The sequence below is a fragment of the Temnothorax nylanderi genome, unplaced genomic scaffold (genome assembly GCF_030848795.1).
Source record: "Temnothorax nylanderi isolate EJ_2023f unplaced genomic scaffold, tnyl_v1.0 TNYL_tig0251_pilon, whole genome shotgun sequence".
NCBI lineage: Eukaryota > Metazoa > Arthropoda > Insecta > Hymenoptera > Formicidae > Temnothorax > Temnothorax nylanderi.
This window is the reverse complement of record NW_027249313.1, coordinates 1-17,509: the sequence shown is the minus strand read 5'-3', so window position 1 is coordinate 17,509 and position 17,509 is coordinate 1. Positions and strand designations below refer to the sequence as shown.

The following is a 17,509-nucleotide window of genomic DNA, read 5'->3' as shown; positions in this document are numbered from 1 at the left end:
CTACAAGTGTTTTATGTGTTATGTAATAAAGATATACCGTTCGTACCAAAGTTCCGGAACGGCTAATTATCTCAAAAAGCATTGGTTTATTGGAAAAATGTTTTAGATAAAAGTTGGAGGGTTCAAAGGGGGCCAATAGACGATCTTAGGGGCCCAACGCACGGGCTTAAAATCTAATAAGATTGTCTATTAGCCCTCTTTAAACTCTCCAACTTTTATCTGAAACATTTTTCAATAAGCCAATATTTTCTGAGATAATTGTCCGTTCCGGAACTTTTGGTACGCACATATACAGATAAAAATTCTTTGACTCAAATATCCGTTTTAGATTTAAAAGATTTGATACATAAAACTCGACTTGGATACACACAATTTTAAACATCTATATCTATACTAGAGTACAAGAAAAGAATGTTCCAAAGAAAATATAAATATATTTCTTAATTATTTTATCTCCACCATTTAATCTTTATATCGGCTGGTTACGTTACATTCCCTTCAATATCATTCAGTAAAGTTACTCTAAATATGGTTATATCTGGCAATATCATTGACGCCGGAAACATTACACGCCGTTTCCATAAAAACTAAGAATCAAGGTGATCAAGAAAATAAGGTATATCGATCGTCCTCGCACCTCGAAGGAATATACGGAGATTACTCGTGTTTCTTGCTCCGATAATTTTACTTTATCTGTGTATTTAAAATTATTAACCGAAATAATTTCGTATATTATCTATTAATCATGTTTAACGAGAATATTTTGGTGTAGGGGAGACCGGGGCCTAACCGTCGCCGGGGTTGAACCGTCAAATCAAATATCTCGGAACCTGTATATTGTGCGAACTCGCTATTAACATTGTAAACGCTGCTTATGGTACCCATGTGACCAACGGAGTTTTGGCAGGTTACCTGCCGTGTTATGATTTTTACGAGGGCAAACGTGTTTTCGGAAGGTGAAAGTTACATTTTCTGCGCGTGGAAATTTTGTAATATCTGCAATAATATTTGCTCTCCAAATCTTGAGGTACGTGATTATAAAGAGTAATGCATGCTGAACACGAATCCAGTGTAGTTTTTTCATTATCGTTGATGTCTAATATTTCGTGGGCGATCAAACCTGAAACTTGTGTTTGGGGTTAATCCGTCTGTAAGCAGTCCGGGTGCATTTCCAAGGCATTTCCGGGCATTTCCAGGCTTACTGCATATGGAATATGGATGAGACGGGGATTACAACCGTTCAGACACCGAATAGAGTCATCGGACGTCGAGGAGTGAAACAAGTCGGGCGAGTGACTTCTGCGGAAAGAGGAACCCTTGTAACTATTTTTTAATAATGTTTCGCATAAAAATTTTAAATAAATTTTTATATTTTTCTCTTAAAAAACAATTATTAAGATGTATCCTATCATTTTTCAGGATTAGATGTACGTATATGTATTGAAAATGCAGTGTGACGGTTAAACCCCGGCATTTTTGAGATTTTAATTTTTCCACCGTTGTCGTTTTTGCTCTATACCGGTTAAACAAAGCGACGTAGATAGAAATTTCCTATATAAATTTTGTAGCTAAAGGTTCACTCTTTACAGTGGTATACCACATTTAACTAAAATTATTTATTTTCTTGTTAAAAATCGGCACCGAAAAAAAACTGACGGTTAGGCCCCGGTCTCCCCTACACGTTAAAAGAATTAGTAGAACTCGCGAAATGTTTCGAGAATGGTCAGTTATACTTTAATAAGATTATAAATTGCTAACAGTACAGTTTGCGGTTTACGTTATCTAATGATATAATTCATCATCCATACAGAAATAATAGTAGTACTTTCTAATCAATAACATAGATAATAGATGAGTATAAGTAGGTATGTAACATAATGTTGCGAGAGAAACAATTTTATAATTTTGTATTTTTTTCTGAAAAATAATTAATTATATTAGTAATGACAGTAATAAAAATAAATTTTAGCTAGAATAAACTTAGCATTACATAATTATAATTTGTAAATTTGTTTTATAAATCAACGCAACAAATTTTAATGCCTTTTTTTAGAAATGGATTTTCGATATATCGTGATCTTACATATCATCTTTGTACATCATATTTACATCTCAGTTAAATAACTGCAATTTCGTGTAATTTCCCAAAGTTTCCTGATGTATACCAAGATGTTTTATGAAATAAATACCAACTGCACGTTTGTTCACAATATTTGATGGTTATTACGTATAAAAACTCATTCCTTTTTATATACAATGTGCATATAATTATATAGGTACAATATGCATATAATTAAAAAATTTTCTCTTACTAAATAATTAATATTATTGTTTAAACTAATTACGTCAATTATATACACAATATAATTAGTATTTTAGAATTCAATTTCTAGTACTGCAGCTAACATAAAAATAATTTATATAGAACTTGAATATTGTTAGATGCACACATTTACGTTTACATATTAACGCTATGTAATTAACAAGATCGCGCAGCTTCAAGACGACTATTTTCAATACAAAAATATAAATTAAAAGGAGTACATAAAAGGACGGATTTCCACACTGAATATCAGGATAACAATCAATTTTCTAGTATAAACACGCGTGTAATCATTGCGTCAACTGCTCTCATCAAGGAGGACAGGCAGCCGGAGACTGGGTTTTCCGGATAATGACAGACAAACCTCTCGCGATGAGTAACTATCACTTCTCTGCCATTTCGTCATAGATTTCCGCGAACGTCGCGAGTCACTGCCCAAGAATTCGATGGAGGTTGTTGCAAGTGAACTGAGTTCCTTGAACCAAGAATCTACGGGTATATAGAAGCCTGTCTGTCCGACTTTACTGTTCGAAAATACTCATTTACTTCGCAATCCGCGAAGTTTCTTTCACGACGAAAAATTATCTCGAAGAGTGGAGGTATCCCACCATTCGCTCTTCATTCGGAGAGATAATTGCATCAATTATCATTTAATGATAATGGTACATGATTTGAAATGTGTATCGTAGATTCCGGTAGAATGACATATTATCAAAAATGTCAAATGGATACTATGAGCTCTGAAGAAGTAATGTATTACGGGAACGAAAGTCATAGTAACGCGAGTATTATAACTTTGTAATGAATAGATTGTACGAATGTTGAAGCGCGGAATCTTATCTAGACTTTATTATGAAAATCGCTTGCGTAATATCATGATCTAAATCTTAATTAACGGGATGACATAAAATTACAGTACTCTGCAGCTTCTAAATATTCCGCACTGACTTTCAATTAGCTAAGCAAATATTCCACAATCATTCAGCAATCAGATGATGGCAATCTGGTGATGGTATATTTGACGATATTTGTTAGTGTCTCGCGTTTATATTACAAAAAAAACATTAAACAGGTTTATTAGATTAGATATTTATTAGATTAGATTAGATAATTATTAGAAAAGTGAATTGGTATATGATACATAACTTTCAAATATTCGAAGCACATGGCGCATCATAAACTGTAGCGAGCGTCGCGAATTAATTTGCTTCCACAATTATTGTACGTGGTATTTTATGGTAATTTAAAATACTATGATTTTGCATTACGAAATAAGAATTTTCCTAAAGCGCGATGATATTGGGCAAATTATTAGTGCATCACTTCGCAATTGTGTCATCATCAGCTAACAAACATCTGTATTCGGATTCTGACTAATTATATAATCAAGCCAATTATATATTCGTTGAGAATAAATACATATGGAATTTATAACCAGACTTGTAATTGTACATTTTTAACTTCAATCACCCCATCTAAATCGCCAAACAGTTTACGAATCAACGATAGGTCTTGATGCGATATAGTAAAGAGATTTTGCGTTGTTTGATACATATTATGTTTGTAAATCGGTAACCGACGCATACAAAATATAACGAGATACGTCTCATTGCATAAACGAACGTATAAGGATATTCACTATAAGCTCGTGAATAAATTTACAGATTTTATCTCTACAATTTGCTATAAGCAGTAAAAAGATTTATCTACATATTTACAGCATTCACTACGTGGTACGAATAAAAATGTAAATAATGCAATTAATAGGACACTATATGTTTCTCATATCAGTTGTGGATCACTATAAAAAATTTGAAATTACATTCACGATAAATTAAACCGATGTCATTATTTCATGCAAATACTTCATAAATATAATATGACAGAAACGATGAATCATAAAGAAAGAAAGAAAGAAAATGATAACAATAGCGATGAAATGGCATAAATGTCATGAAAAAATAATGTATATGATAATAACACAGATCAAAAGTAATGAAGTAATACAAATCAAAATTACGTTAATAACAAGATATTGTTTCCCAGAAATTTTGTTCCCAGATATTATTTTCTCAGAAACAGGACGTCGAAACACACTGATGACAAGCGGCAAATTTGCTATGTCATTAATACGTAGCGAAAGTTTTGCGCCTATATATATGTCCATTATGTATTACGATCAGCAATGTAACCTTGATGATACACAATACTTTCACGTATTGTCGCATTCTTTTCATTCTGTCTTTTTTTCTACTAATGATCCACGCGATCTTAAGTCTTAGTTAAGAGACGACGGAGTATACATCTAATTTGGCTAATGGTTTTTATGAACCAGCAAAATTGATAATCAAGCTTATTTTAATAATGATCAACGATAATTCAGAATTATTGTTTGATAGAGCCCATCGGTGCCTTCAATAATTGTCTTTCGAAATTGGTGCCGAAAAAATATAAAGATCTCATTACCAGTTATTTCCACGATCCAAACAGTCCTCAATTCTCGTATAAATGTCGGAATCTGATAAATTTAAAAAAAGTCCCAGAAATTGTAAATATAAATTATTGCATAATGCGACATGGAAAATTATTTCTAAAAAGAATTAGTATAATATGCGTATCTTATTTGTGTGTGTGTGTGTGTGTGTGCGTGCGTGCGTGCGCGAGCGCGTGCGTGCGTGCGTGCGTGCATCTATATACATATATACATATATACTGATATATACTGATATATATATATATATATATATATATATATATATATATATATATGTATATATATATATATATGTATATACGTGTGTATATATATATAATTTATATACAATAAATTTTCCTACTATATTAATATACGCTTTACCTATCTTTACATTTGTGATATAACAATTTAATAAATATAGAAAGCCGCTAAGAAGATTCGCGAAATTACAGACAGGCGCGAGTTTCGATATATATATATATATATATATATATAATATAAATGGACATTACGTAGCGCGATTAATAGTTCGAGGGAGCTATTTTAAGATCTTACGCCTGGGAGTACTCACTTCAACTCGCGCCGATCGCCTTTGAAGTCTTCCGGCACCAGGTTATGCGTGACCTTGTTGATCTTTCTGGGCAAGAGTTTATTTACGTTGAACTTGAACTCCATCTCGACGACGAGATGATGGAGGGGCTCCTGTCACCGTTGTCACAGGCCGTGCGCTTCTTCGTTCCCGTCGTTCACGTTCTTCGTCCTCCTTCGATCGCGTCCCGTCCCGACGGACAGTCGCGAGATCGTTTTTTTTTTTTTGCGATTCTGCGTCTACCCGGGGCGACGACGAAGGCTCGCCTTGAATATGGCCGTTGTTCGCGCACCCTTTCGCGGCAACTTCACTTCACGTTGTTGATTGTCACGTGAACATCGATCGGTTTCACTCTCTCTTTCTCTCTCTCTCTCTCGCTCCTGTACGGTGAGCTCCTCTGTCACTGACGCAGAATCTCGCTCGAGCCTCGTATCGAATTGACACCTTCGCGCGGCACCTCCAATCGTCACGTGGGTGCACTACGGCAGCCACCGCCTGTTCTCTCCTATTTCCCAATCGTCTTACGCTCCAAACTTAACTTGTCTCGTCCCGGAATTATTCTAGCGTCTCTCAGCATGACGAGCCGGAGAGAGATCGATCATCTCTCATCTTTATATCGTACGCGGGGATACAACTCGACTTCTGCTTTGATTTAATGACACTTGGACCTTCCGGGTCCAATGCGGCCAGGGAGGACACAACTCCGAAACGCTCTGACCGAACAGAGCAGAGCGAGCGGGCGAGAGAGCACAGCTCCGTATGATCGATCGCCTCTCGATGGCGCAAAGCCGTGCACCAGCCACGAACTCACGGTTCACGCTCACTTGACGGCTCACGGTCGACTGATAGCCATTGCCGCTGCTCGCGTCGCGTGTGCTGAGCACGAGGATGCGGTTGCGACCTCCGCGTCTCTCCTTCACGAAAGAGCGACCGGCGATGTAATATGTAATGCTCAGGCGTACGCTCGTTCGAATATCGAACGAATGGCTTCCAAACAATCCAAACGGCCAATACAAGCGGTACTCAAACATCCAACGACGAATAAAAAATCGAGACTGAATATCGAGCAAAATCCGAGACAATCGAGATAATAAATAATCACGGCGAAAATCCGTGCGATTTATATATCGTGCGATTTATTATTGTGTTCCCAGATTTTCATTTTAGCGAGAAACAGCCGCGCTGGGCTTCATTGCTTTTTGGAGCGACACGTTCAATTTTTCCTGTAAAAACCGCGCGAGTCTCGCCAAAGCGCGCGCGTATACCTCGGATGAACGGCAGGGTCGTATTTAAGGTCTATCCAGACAAACTTGCATAGCGCATAAACATATAAGCATAATACCCATTCTAGACCTGAGCAGCGATCACGTAACTTTTTCCCTAGAGCGGAAATATGAAAAGTAAAAAGTTTCATGTAACTATCTTTTTTATTGGTGTTGAATAGAAAGCGATAGTCACATGAAACTTTTCACTTTTCACATTTCCGCCCTAGGGGAAAAGATACATGATCGATCCCCTGAGGATGATCCTATTTTTGGGTCATCCTAGTGAGTAGTGTAGACGGGTAAAAATCATGGATAAAAAAATGATTTTACCCGTCTACACTACTCACTAGGATAAGCCATAAGTAGGATCATCCTCAGGTCTAGAATGGGCATAAGGAAATTGATTGGTCCAATGTATACATGTGCATAAGGAAATAGACCAATCCATTTTTTTATGCATATGCTTATGCACCTATGCAAGTTTGTCTGGATAGACCTTTACGTGCGAGGAACTTGTATCGATCGTCAAATATATACGGCGAAGTCTCCTTTCGATTCTGTCTTGTCGTCGAAATACACAGGAAAATAAGATTTATGTCAAAATATATTTCAATAATTCGGAATTTGTATTATAACATTTTTATGTGGAAATAAAATGCATATTAACACGCAACATTGCCTTTCCGTCGCATTGTTATTTCTTGTTTCACTCTCGAAATATCGAAATATATACCGGACGATGGACGCGAATTACTTGGAAATAAGCTAGACAAGTTGCGAATTGGAACTTTATACATTACGATGGGCTTTGCGCTACTTTATAGATAGCAAACAATTATAAATAATTTATTTTGACAATTAAATTTTTTTATTATTTGAAGAAAAAACTTACCATTCAAAATTTGTTGGAAAATTTTATTCATATTTTATAATCGAAAGTTAGGTACACACGACACATAAACTTACATTTTATGCAATTTTAGTATTCATACTAATACTAAATATTTTGAAACAAATATATATATACACATACCAGGGAAACCAGCTGAGACAGGCCATCTTTTTGTTCTTTCTGAAGACGCATAGTAGGTATCATAATCGGATCTAAAGCCTTGTGTGCACGATGCTAGAAATCGGTCCAAGTCCTCGATTCAAGTTCTCGAATAGAAGTAGTTGTACTTTGATGATTCTAGATAGCGTTATAGTCGAAAAATGTGGGGTCGAGAGCTGAGTATGAGCCTGGGCCCGTGGAATATATATATATATATATATATATATGGAGGGGTTAAAAAGCCATAGTGGTGTAAGTCACTTTTTTTAACCTATCGAGTTAAGTTCATAGATGCAGTCTACACATGCAGATATGTTGAAAAAAGAAGAAAAAAAAGTGGTCAAAAAAATTGACTTACACCACTATGGCTTTAACCCCTCCATATATAATTCTCTTTTCTCTATTTATCAAAGATTTATGAAAGTTATATATATTTCCGTTGTCCAACGTTACATTGACCATCATTGACTATTATAGGTATTTATAAAGTAATAACGTTGGCAACATGGAATTGAATCGATAACTTGTACGGAAAAATGGGACAGGATGCATTTTTCTGTACGAGATTTCTATTCGAGAAATTCATCCGAGTTGCCTGTGTAGTACACGATTCGAGTTCTAGTAACTTTTTCTCGGGCCGAGGACTCGGACCGATTTCTAGTATCGTGTACATACATACATACACAAAGCTAAAGGGTGCGGTCCCATGGACTGATATTTTCCGCGTAACACGTATCGCGTAACCCATCATAGACGTTCCGCGTTTTCTGTTACGCCTGTTTTAAAAAGTTGCGTATTAAGGCCGTCACACACAAAATGCATAACGTCGCATAAGCATAGCATAAGACCGTTGGACCAATGAGCATCTTACGTAAATTAATATGGCGACATTATGCTGGATGCTCATTGGTCCAGCGGTCTTGTGCTATGCTTATGCTACGCTATGCATTTTGATATTTTTCTATTTTGTTAAAACATTACTAAATGTCGCAGTTGATTGGTTACGCGAGTATTTATTACGCAAATTTTGTGTCCATGTGAACGGTAAAATCAGAATATCACGTAAATGCATACAAATATATTATTTGAATGTTCCATAACCTGACTGACAGTGAATAAAGCGTAACCTCTAAAATGAATTCGGAGTTACTAACAGCTATTATTGCTCTACAAAAGCAAACAAATAAATAAAAAAGACTATAGAATGTCAATCATGAAATTAAAAAAATTAGTTACTCTTTTCTTACTGTACAAAGAAAACGAGCGAAACAAAATAGTAAAACGGAAGTATTGAGTTCATCCAATTTTTACAAACGAAAAGCGAGAACGGTATGGAGCAAGTAAAACTCTTATTCTGGTGAAAATAATTTTACAACAATTTACGTATTTTTATGAAAAATTACAATTTTCTACAACAAATCACAAATTTCTACAAATTTGTGAAAATTGTAGAAATTCATGGTAAATTGTAGTAAATTCCCAGGTAGCAAGACTCGTCATTTTGACGTCAATTGACGTCAAAAGTCTGTCATTTTGACGTCTTTTGACGTCATTTGACGTCAAAATGACGAGTGCTTGCTACCTGGGTTGTAGTAAGTTGTAAAAAGTAATAGAAAATTGTAACAACTTTTTTACGAACATTTTTATGAGACGTAGTAAATCGTAGAAGTTGTAGATTATTGTAAAAATCATAACTATTTATAACTATCTACAACATTCTGCGAATATTTTTTATGAGAACGTAGTAAATTGTAGAAGTTGTAGATTATTGTAAAAATCACAACTATTTACAACTTTCTACAACGTTCTAACAAAATTTTTTATAAAAATTGTAGTAATTTGTAGAAGTTGCAAATTATTGTAAAAATTACAACTATTTACAACTTTCTACAATATTCTAAAAATATTTTTATGATTAAATGTAAGATATAAACAAAGTATACTTGTCCCGCTCTAACTTATATTGGATCAGTGTGCACGAGTTCAGCAGTGCAGGAATAGAAACAGATCTTATTGAAAGTTGTAGATTTCAGCATAGTCTGATGTAAAAATGTCGAACATGTCGCATATTTAGTATGTTTATCCAGTGAGAAGGCTGATGTCGAATCGACGTCAATTCAACGTTGATTCACCGGAAACTCATCGACATCGAAATTAACATAAAAAATCAGCTGATTTCAATCAAATTGTTTTGGCATCATGAGTTGCTTCTTTCTAAGTTACCTGTGTTCAAAACTCTAAAAATTTTGTCTAAAATTAAGAGACTATGGCCGGTATTCATAGTCGGATCTTATTTCAAAACCGTCTTAAGTTATGTCTTAAGACGCTAAAGCCCCTTGCACAATGCCAGGCAACAGGCAATAGGAACAGGGAATAGAAATCAGAAATCATGTATAAATGCAGAATAAACAGTGACACAGGCAATAGACACAGAGTTTCCGTCACGTTGGAAATTCTGTGCCTATTGCCTGTTGCCAACCAATCATAGTATTATAATTTTTTAGGTTGTAATTAACGATTTTTTGGTTATTTCCTGTTCCTATTGCCTGTTGCCTGGCATTGTGCAAGGGGCTTAATACGGCTATGCGATTGGTTCATGACATTTTAAGATTGAACTTAAGACGGTCTTGAATATAAGAACCGACTATGAATATCGGCCTGTCACCATGTGAGAGTATGAATAGTCATCGGTTCGATATCGATCGACATCGAATCGATGACTATCTGCATACTATATGGTGATAGTCTCTTAATTTTAGACAAAATTTTTAGAGTTTTGAACACAAGTAACTTAGAAAGAAGCAACTTGATGCCAAAACAATTTGATTGAAATCGGCTGATTTTCAATGTCAAATTCGATGTCGATAAGTCATCGATTCGATATTGAATAGATGACCGACATCAATTTTGTAAGAAATATATATATATATATATATATATATATATATATATATATATATATATAATAAGCCGACCCTATTAAGAGCTGACACGTTCCGTACGTCTGCTAACAGTAAGTGTAACATATATAGACAATACGAAACGTCTTCATCAATCAATGTTGTAGCACAGTGCGGAAGGTGACTGACTCAAGAGCCAGGAGTTTCAGGTTCAAATCCAGCGTGGTAAGCAAATTTTCTAAGTACAATATAAATTTATTTAATTAAGCTTGCACGTAATCAAGATTTTCAGCAATAAAATAATGTTCAACGAGAGAAGTAAATTTTATATTTTATTTTGTAGTATATCCAAAAAGTTGTAGTTATTCATAAAAATTTCTACGTAAATTTATGAAAAATTACAAACATGGCCCAAATCGCGTACTTTTGACTTAAAAATTACGTAAAAATAGCGTGAAAAGTTGTAATTATATTATAAGAAATTGTAGTTTTCGCATAATGTTTGCGTGAAAATTTGTAAAATTATTTCCACCAGGGTATAAAAGAATTGTATTTTCATAATGATAAAAAATTAGATCTTTCTTTAACATTTAAACGATGATCGTTGTTCATGGTTGTGAGAATAAATTTAGTTCTAATGGAAGCTCAGAGATAGCGCTGCGAGAGCTATCGAGGCGCCGGCCGCGCAAGGAGGAGGCAGAGAGTTATTAGACATGGCGGCAGCCACACGCACGCGGAATTTTGTAAAGAAATAGTTATCGCAGTAAAACCATTGTAAAATAGTCAAATAGTGTTCCTAACATTATTCATCCCCTCGCCAACATTGGCGCCCAACAAGCATACGAACACACGGCGCTGGGAAGACGAGCCAAGCGCAAAATTCGTGTGAGAAGCACGAAACGCATCGAGGCGGCGCACGGCGTCCCTCACGTAATCGGACCGGCGTACGGCGCCTTTCATAAATCGGAACGGCGCACGGCGCCTCGCGCAATCGGGACGGCGCACGGCGCCTCTCGCGCAATCAGGAAGGCGCGCAGCGTCTCTCTCAAGGTCGAGGCGACATACAACGTCTTTCTCAACGGTCGGGACGTACACAGCGTCTCTCTCTCTCACGCTCGAGACGGCACACAGCGTCTCTCTCATATACAAAGGGAAGTATTGCATGCTCGAATTAAGATTCGTACACAGCCACTTGCAAAAACGAACGCAACGTGGGGCTAGATATTGGGTAAGTGAATCGCTAATAATCCTTTCCTTGTCCTCAGGTATTCCTGTTAATTTTCGCATACAAAATGGCAGAGTACAAGCAGTTAAAAACAAAACGTGCTACGATAAAAGGAAAAGTCACTCGTGTGCTGACATATTTCGAGTCACCAGAAGAAAAATCGGCAGCAGATGCGCAAATCAGGCTAGCAAAGCTCGAAGACTGTTGGACAGCTTTCGAAGAAATACAAACGGAAATTAAAACATTGTCGATAGAAGACGAGGAAGTACTCGCGCAGCATATGTTGGACGGCGAAGCGGAAAGAGAAGTGTTCGAGGCGAGCTATTATAAAGCAGCAGGAAAAGCTTAGGCAATTATCGATCAAGATCGAAGGCAAAACCGGCAGGGTCTAAACGCCGCGCAGGATATGGCAAATGGACCACCTATTGGATCAATCGTTCAAGAAATGCCGAGGCAAAGGCCGAAGCTACCCGAAATAAAACTCCCAGAGTTTAGCGGCGAGTTTACGAAATAGATGTTCTTCAAAGATAGCTTTGAAACGACGATTCATGAAGAGCGAGATCTCACCCCGATGCAAAAGCACCAGTATTTGGTCGGTGTACTCAAAGGCGAAGCACTAAAAGTAATAAAAGGATACAGGATCTCGAACGAGAATTACGAGCATGCATGGAGGCTCTTAAAGGATACATATATGACAACAAAATAATCATAATCGAAGCACATCTCGACGAGCTCTTAAATTTCCCTGTCATCTCCAAGGAAAATAAAGCAGATTCAATCAGACAGTTCGTTTGGCACATACGAACACACATGACGTCGCTGGAAGCACTTGGTCAGCCAGTAAATCAATGGGAAACGATAATACTCCATTTAGCGAAGAAGAAGCTTGATTTCGTAGAACAGAGAGATTGGCAAAACATAATAAAAGATCGGAATGCGGCAAACATGCCCAGAATAGAGGAATTTCTCAAATTTCTCACGGATCGGTGCAACACTCTAAGGGTTCTCAACCAAGGGAAAGAGAAGGCAGCTACTACGAAATCGTCGGAGAAGAAGAAAAGTGACAAAAGGGTCACACTAGCTGTCACGGCGCAGGAATGTAAGTACTGCAAGAGAACTCACTCAATCTACAAATGTGAAGTGTTGCAAAAACTATCGCCGGTCGACAGAAAGAAGGAAATCGTTAGCAAAAGGCTATGTATTAATTGTCTCGGAGAAGGGCATATTGCAAGAGATTGCAAATCGACTTCATGTAAGAAGTGCTCTATGCGTCATAACACCCCAAGGAGCGCCAATGCGCGTATAACGTGCTTTTAATGCGCGTACAATTGCATTGGCTTCAAAACTACATTAATTGTGTGTTCAAAATGCGCGCATTTAAATGCGTAATTAATGCAAATTGAGCATTTGATTTATAAATAACAGGTTTTATATTATATTTACATAAATAAGTAGCTTCTTACTCATTATGAAACATTTTATTTAAGTTTTTAAATTTTATATAAATTGAATTTTAAATAAATAGTTCCACTAACTATCTTTGTTCTTATTTCTGCGTTTAAAGCATCAATGTGTAAATGCACGTGTAGACTCTTAGATCCCCTATAGGGTAAGCAAGTTGGTGGAGCTTCGGTTGTCCATAGTGAACTCTACACAGATAAAAAAACATTCTTATTTAGAGAATATCTTTATCTTTGACATGTAATTCTTAAAACGAGATTATACGCTATATAATCTCATTTCAAGATTTACATGTCAAAAATAAAGATATTCTCTAAATAAGAATGTTCTTTTCTTCTGTGATAGCTGTACTGGAATATGCTTACAGTAATGCTTAGAATAATTAAATTATTGGTTTAATAATCCAGATATTGGGTCTAATAATAATACAATTGAATAAACTACTTATGTTTTTGTGGCACCCCGTGATAGCACTTTAATTGAAGCAAAAGCTTTTTTTCTCAGTGTAGGTTGCACTCAACGTCCATTTCTTTCTCTGTCTGGACACAGTGGACACTGAGCAACCTATCCCTTTTTTCTTCGTGTCCGGCCTCTAAACATTGTAGTGAGCATTCCAATATAGTACAGAGTTCACTAGTTGTCCGATTGGGCTTCTCGATCAATGAGCGTAGGTGCACTTTTTGGTATGCGTTGCCATAATATGCATTAAATGCGCATATAATGCGGGACAAATATGCGCTTTAAATGTGCATTTACGACCCGCATTTAATGCAAAGTTTAATGTACATTCAAAGCGCATTATACGCGCATTGGCGCTCCTTGGGACTTTGTTGCACAGAGATACAGAGTCGCAGACGAAAGCAGAAAGCGAACCGGACACAACGGCAGTGGTCACGTACTGTGCAGATAAATCCATTGAAAAGTCAAGATCATCAAAGAAGATCGAAGACGAAGAATACATAACGAATATTCATTGCGTCCATAAGCAGACATCGAGCATTATTCTTTCAACGGCACGGGTGCATGCTTACGACATCGACGGAAATCCTCAGATATGTCGAGTACTGTTGGATCCAGGGTCGCAGTTGAACCTGATAACGGAAAGTTTCGCAAGACAGCTGAAATTGAGTCATAAAACGGAACATCGACCCATCAGCGGTATAAATCTAGCAAAGACAAACGCCAGCAAGGTAGTCACAGTTCGAATAGAATCACTGCAAGAGGAATTCTCGACGAATCTTAAATGCTTGATACTGCCAAACATTACGGAGCAGTTACCACAAAGTCGAATCGACGTAACGCAGATAGCAATGCCGAAGAGCATACGCTTAGCAGACCCAGTGTTTGACAAACCTGGTCAAATAAATCTACTAGTAGGAGCAGGACTCTATTGGAAGATCCTCATCGGCGACCCGAGAAATCAAGTTCCTGGACAACCAGCTCTACAAAATACGCGCTTAGGTTGGATAATCGGAGGTGAAATACCTGGAAAGCAATAAAATCATCAATGGCGCATTTATCGATCACGAATGATGTGCTGAGCAGACAAATCGAACGATTTTGGAAGCAGGAAGAGTTTCCGGAAATCCCTCAATACACCGAAGAAGAAAAGTATTGCGAGGAATACTTTGTGAATACAGTCAAGCGAGAGCCAGACGGTCGATTCGTTGTGCGACTACCGCAGCGATCGGATGTCCTTCTAGGAGATTCGAAGGAGCAGGCATATCGACGGTTATTGTCGCTCGAACGAAGATTCTCAAAGGATCCAGCATTTCAGAAGGAGTATGTCAATTTCATGGATGACTATCTAAAGCGAGGTCACATGTCCGTATTAGCGGATGAAGAAATTCAAGGATCGGAAGGTTACGTACTTCCTCACCAGGCGGTGATACGACCAGACAGTGTCACTACCAAATTGCGTGTTGTTTTCGATGCGTCTGCCAAGACAACACTCGGAACATCACTGAATGACAAGCTCATTCCGGGACCGAACTTGCAACAGGATTTAGTCTACATAATCCTACGATTCAGAATCTATGTGTACGTAATGACGGCGGACGTGGCCATGATGTACAGGCAGATTCTGGTGGCCAAGCCAGATCGTATATTTCAGCGCATACTATGGAGAAGAAGTCCGAGTGAACGCGTTATGTTATGTGAGCTAAACACTGTGACCTACGGACAGGCAGGTGCGGTTTTTCTAGCCATTAGCTGTCTGAGGCAGTTAGCTGCAGAAGCAAGAGATTTGCCACTCGCGGCAAAAGCATTGGAAGAAGAAACCTACATGGACGATGTCCAAACAGGAGCTGACACATTGGAAAAAGCAATCGAGATGCAGAGACAACTGTCCGAGTTACTAGCACGAGGACAATTCTATCTTCGAAAATGGAGAGCTAATGATTCGAGAATACTGCAACATTTCAGTGAGGCATGTAAAACTGATAAGCTGCTGGTGTTGGACAAGGAAGAAGCCCAAAAAACTCTAGGCTTGCTCTGGAATGCGGCAGAAGACTGCCTGCAATATAAAGTAGAGATCGAAGAGGCAAAGGTCACAACGAAGCGTACTTTACTCTCGAAGATCTCGCAAGTATTCGATCCGCTGGGATTGATAGCGCCGCTACTCATTAACGGCAAGTGCATCATGCAAAGATTATGGCTGCTTGAAATTGGTTGGGATCAAACTCTTCCGCCGGAGTTTCTATCGACTTGGGAAAAGTACTACACTTCCTTGCCAAGAGTAAATGAATTACGCATACCGAGAAACGTCATACCTGTTAATTCACAAGAGAAGTTCGATATTTTTGGTTTTGGAGACGCGTCTGAAAAGGCCTACGGTGCTTGTTTGTACGCTGTGAGCATAGACAAATCGGGAAAAGTCCAATCTCATCTCATCTGCGCAAAGTCCAAAGTGGCTCCGTTAAAAACTATAACTTTGCCACGTTTGGAGCTAGAAGCTGCGCTATTATTATCTGATCTTTATCATACTACAGAGAAGGCTTACGGCGCTCGTATCCGTAATGTGCGACTATGGAGCGACAATACCATAGTCCTCGGTTGGATCAATACTCCACCCAACGTGTTAAAAACATTCGTGACTAATCGCGTAGCGAAAATCCAACTGCTAACGAAGAATATAAAATGGTACCACGTGCCCTCTGAAGATAATCCGGCAGATATGCTGTCGCGAGGAATTGAAGTTGACCGATTAATCGAAGATAAGCTGTGGTGGCATGGGCCTCAGTGGTTGACAGAAGAAAATTAGTGGCCAAAAAACATGAAGACACCTGATATGGCACTACCAGAGATGAAACCAGTAACTGTAGCATTGGTGGCAACTACAGCAGAGAAGATTCTCGAGAGATTCTCTTCTTATAGCAAACTGCAAAGAGTTATCGCTTACTGTTTTCGATGGAGAAGCAGTAGTCAAGCAGGTCCAAGAAATTGCCCTGTCGCTGTGGAAGAACTAAGAAATGCCGAAAAAATCATAGCAAGAATAGTGCAACGAGAAGCATTCTCGCAAGAGGTTCAAGACTTAGAAAACGGTCAAGAAGTACATCGCAAAAGTAAATTGAGACCATTAGACCCCTTTCTAGACAAAGAAGGATTGATTCGCATTGGCGGTAGGCTCCGACATGCAGCTATGTCCGAAGATCAAAAGCATCAGATTATTCTACCCGCTAAGCATTTCGTTACGAATTTGATAATGAAGAGTGAACACATACGTTTACACCACTGTCCACCTACTCAGTTATTGAGTGCTGTACGATACAGGTTCTGGCCGTTAAGCGGTCTAAGAGAGGCTCGAAAGGTAATAAAGGCTCGTCTGCCTTGCTATCGTTTCAGACAGACGTTCCCTGAAGTAAAAATGGGAGATCTACCAGCTCAGCGAGTTAGCGGATTTTCGCGCCCGTTCGTGACTACCGGCGTAGACTATGCCGGTCCCCTCCAAATCCGAGAAACCCGACGGCGTGGAAGAGTTCACGTATCCAAGGGCTACGTAGCAGTATTCACGTGCTTTAGTACAAAAGCCGTGCATCTAGAATTAGTGACCGATCTCACCACTGAAGCGTTCATCGCAGCTTTACGAAGATTCACCGCGCGAAGAGGGATCTGTTCGCAGCTCTTTTCCGACAACGCAACGAATTTTGTTGGTGCGGCTCGGGAGCTGAAAGAAATCTACGAGTTTCTAGAGAAAGAAAAGGTCGAGATAGAGACATAT

General features: G+C 38.1%; 4 protein-coding genes across 6 annotated transcripts in view; 3 read left to right on the top strand and 1 right to left on the bottom strand.

Moving 5' to 3' along the window:
- Positions 1–6,335, bottom strand: part of LOC139779935 (alpha-tubulin N-acetyltransferase) — a 77,962-nt gene extending 71,627 nt beyond the window's left edge. For 2 of the 3 annotated variants that reach the window (XM_071718462.1, XM_071718461.1), the window contains exon 1: positions 5,371–6,335. In XM_071718462.1, coding sequence (XP_071574563.1) covers positions 5,371–5,474 — 104 coding nt within the window. In that variant the 5' untranslated portion in view covers positions 5,475–6,335. The remainder of the gene's footprint in view (positions 1–5,370) is intronic. The other variant, XM_071718463.1, reaches the window with a different exon arrangement.
- Positions 6,336–12,639: 6,304 nt separating this feature from the next.
- Positions 12,640–14,789, top strand: LOC139779950 (uncharacterized). The gene is made up of 2 exons (XM_071718478.1): positions 12,640–13,011; positions 14,085–14,789. Exons 1-2 carry the CDS (start codon positions 12,640–12,642, stop codon positions 14,787–14,789), a joined length of 1,077 nt encoding a protein of 358 aa, XP_071574579.1.
- An 8-nt stretch (positions 14,790–14,797) lies between these two features.
- On the top strand, positions 14,798–16,552 carry LOC139779949 (uncharacterized). The gene has a single exon (XM_071718477.1). The coding sequence runs from the start codon at positions 14,798–14,800 to the stop codon at positions 16,550–16,552; it is 1,755 nt and encodes a 584-aa protein (XP_071574578.1).
- Positions 16,553–16,564: 12 nt separating this feature from the next.
- LOC139779945 (uncharacterized) lies at positions 16,565–17,491 on the top strand (the record flags this gene model as incomplete). The annotated part of the gene is made up of 1 exon (XM_071718471.1): positions 16,565–17,491. A coding segment is annotated over exon 1 (927 nt), but the record flags the coding sequence as incomplete, so codon positions are not given.
- Positions 17,492–17,509: the final 18 nt, after the last annotated feature.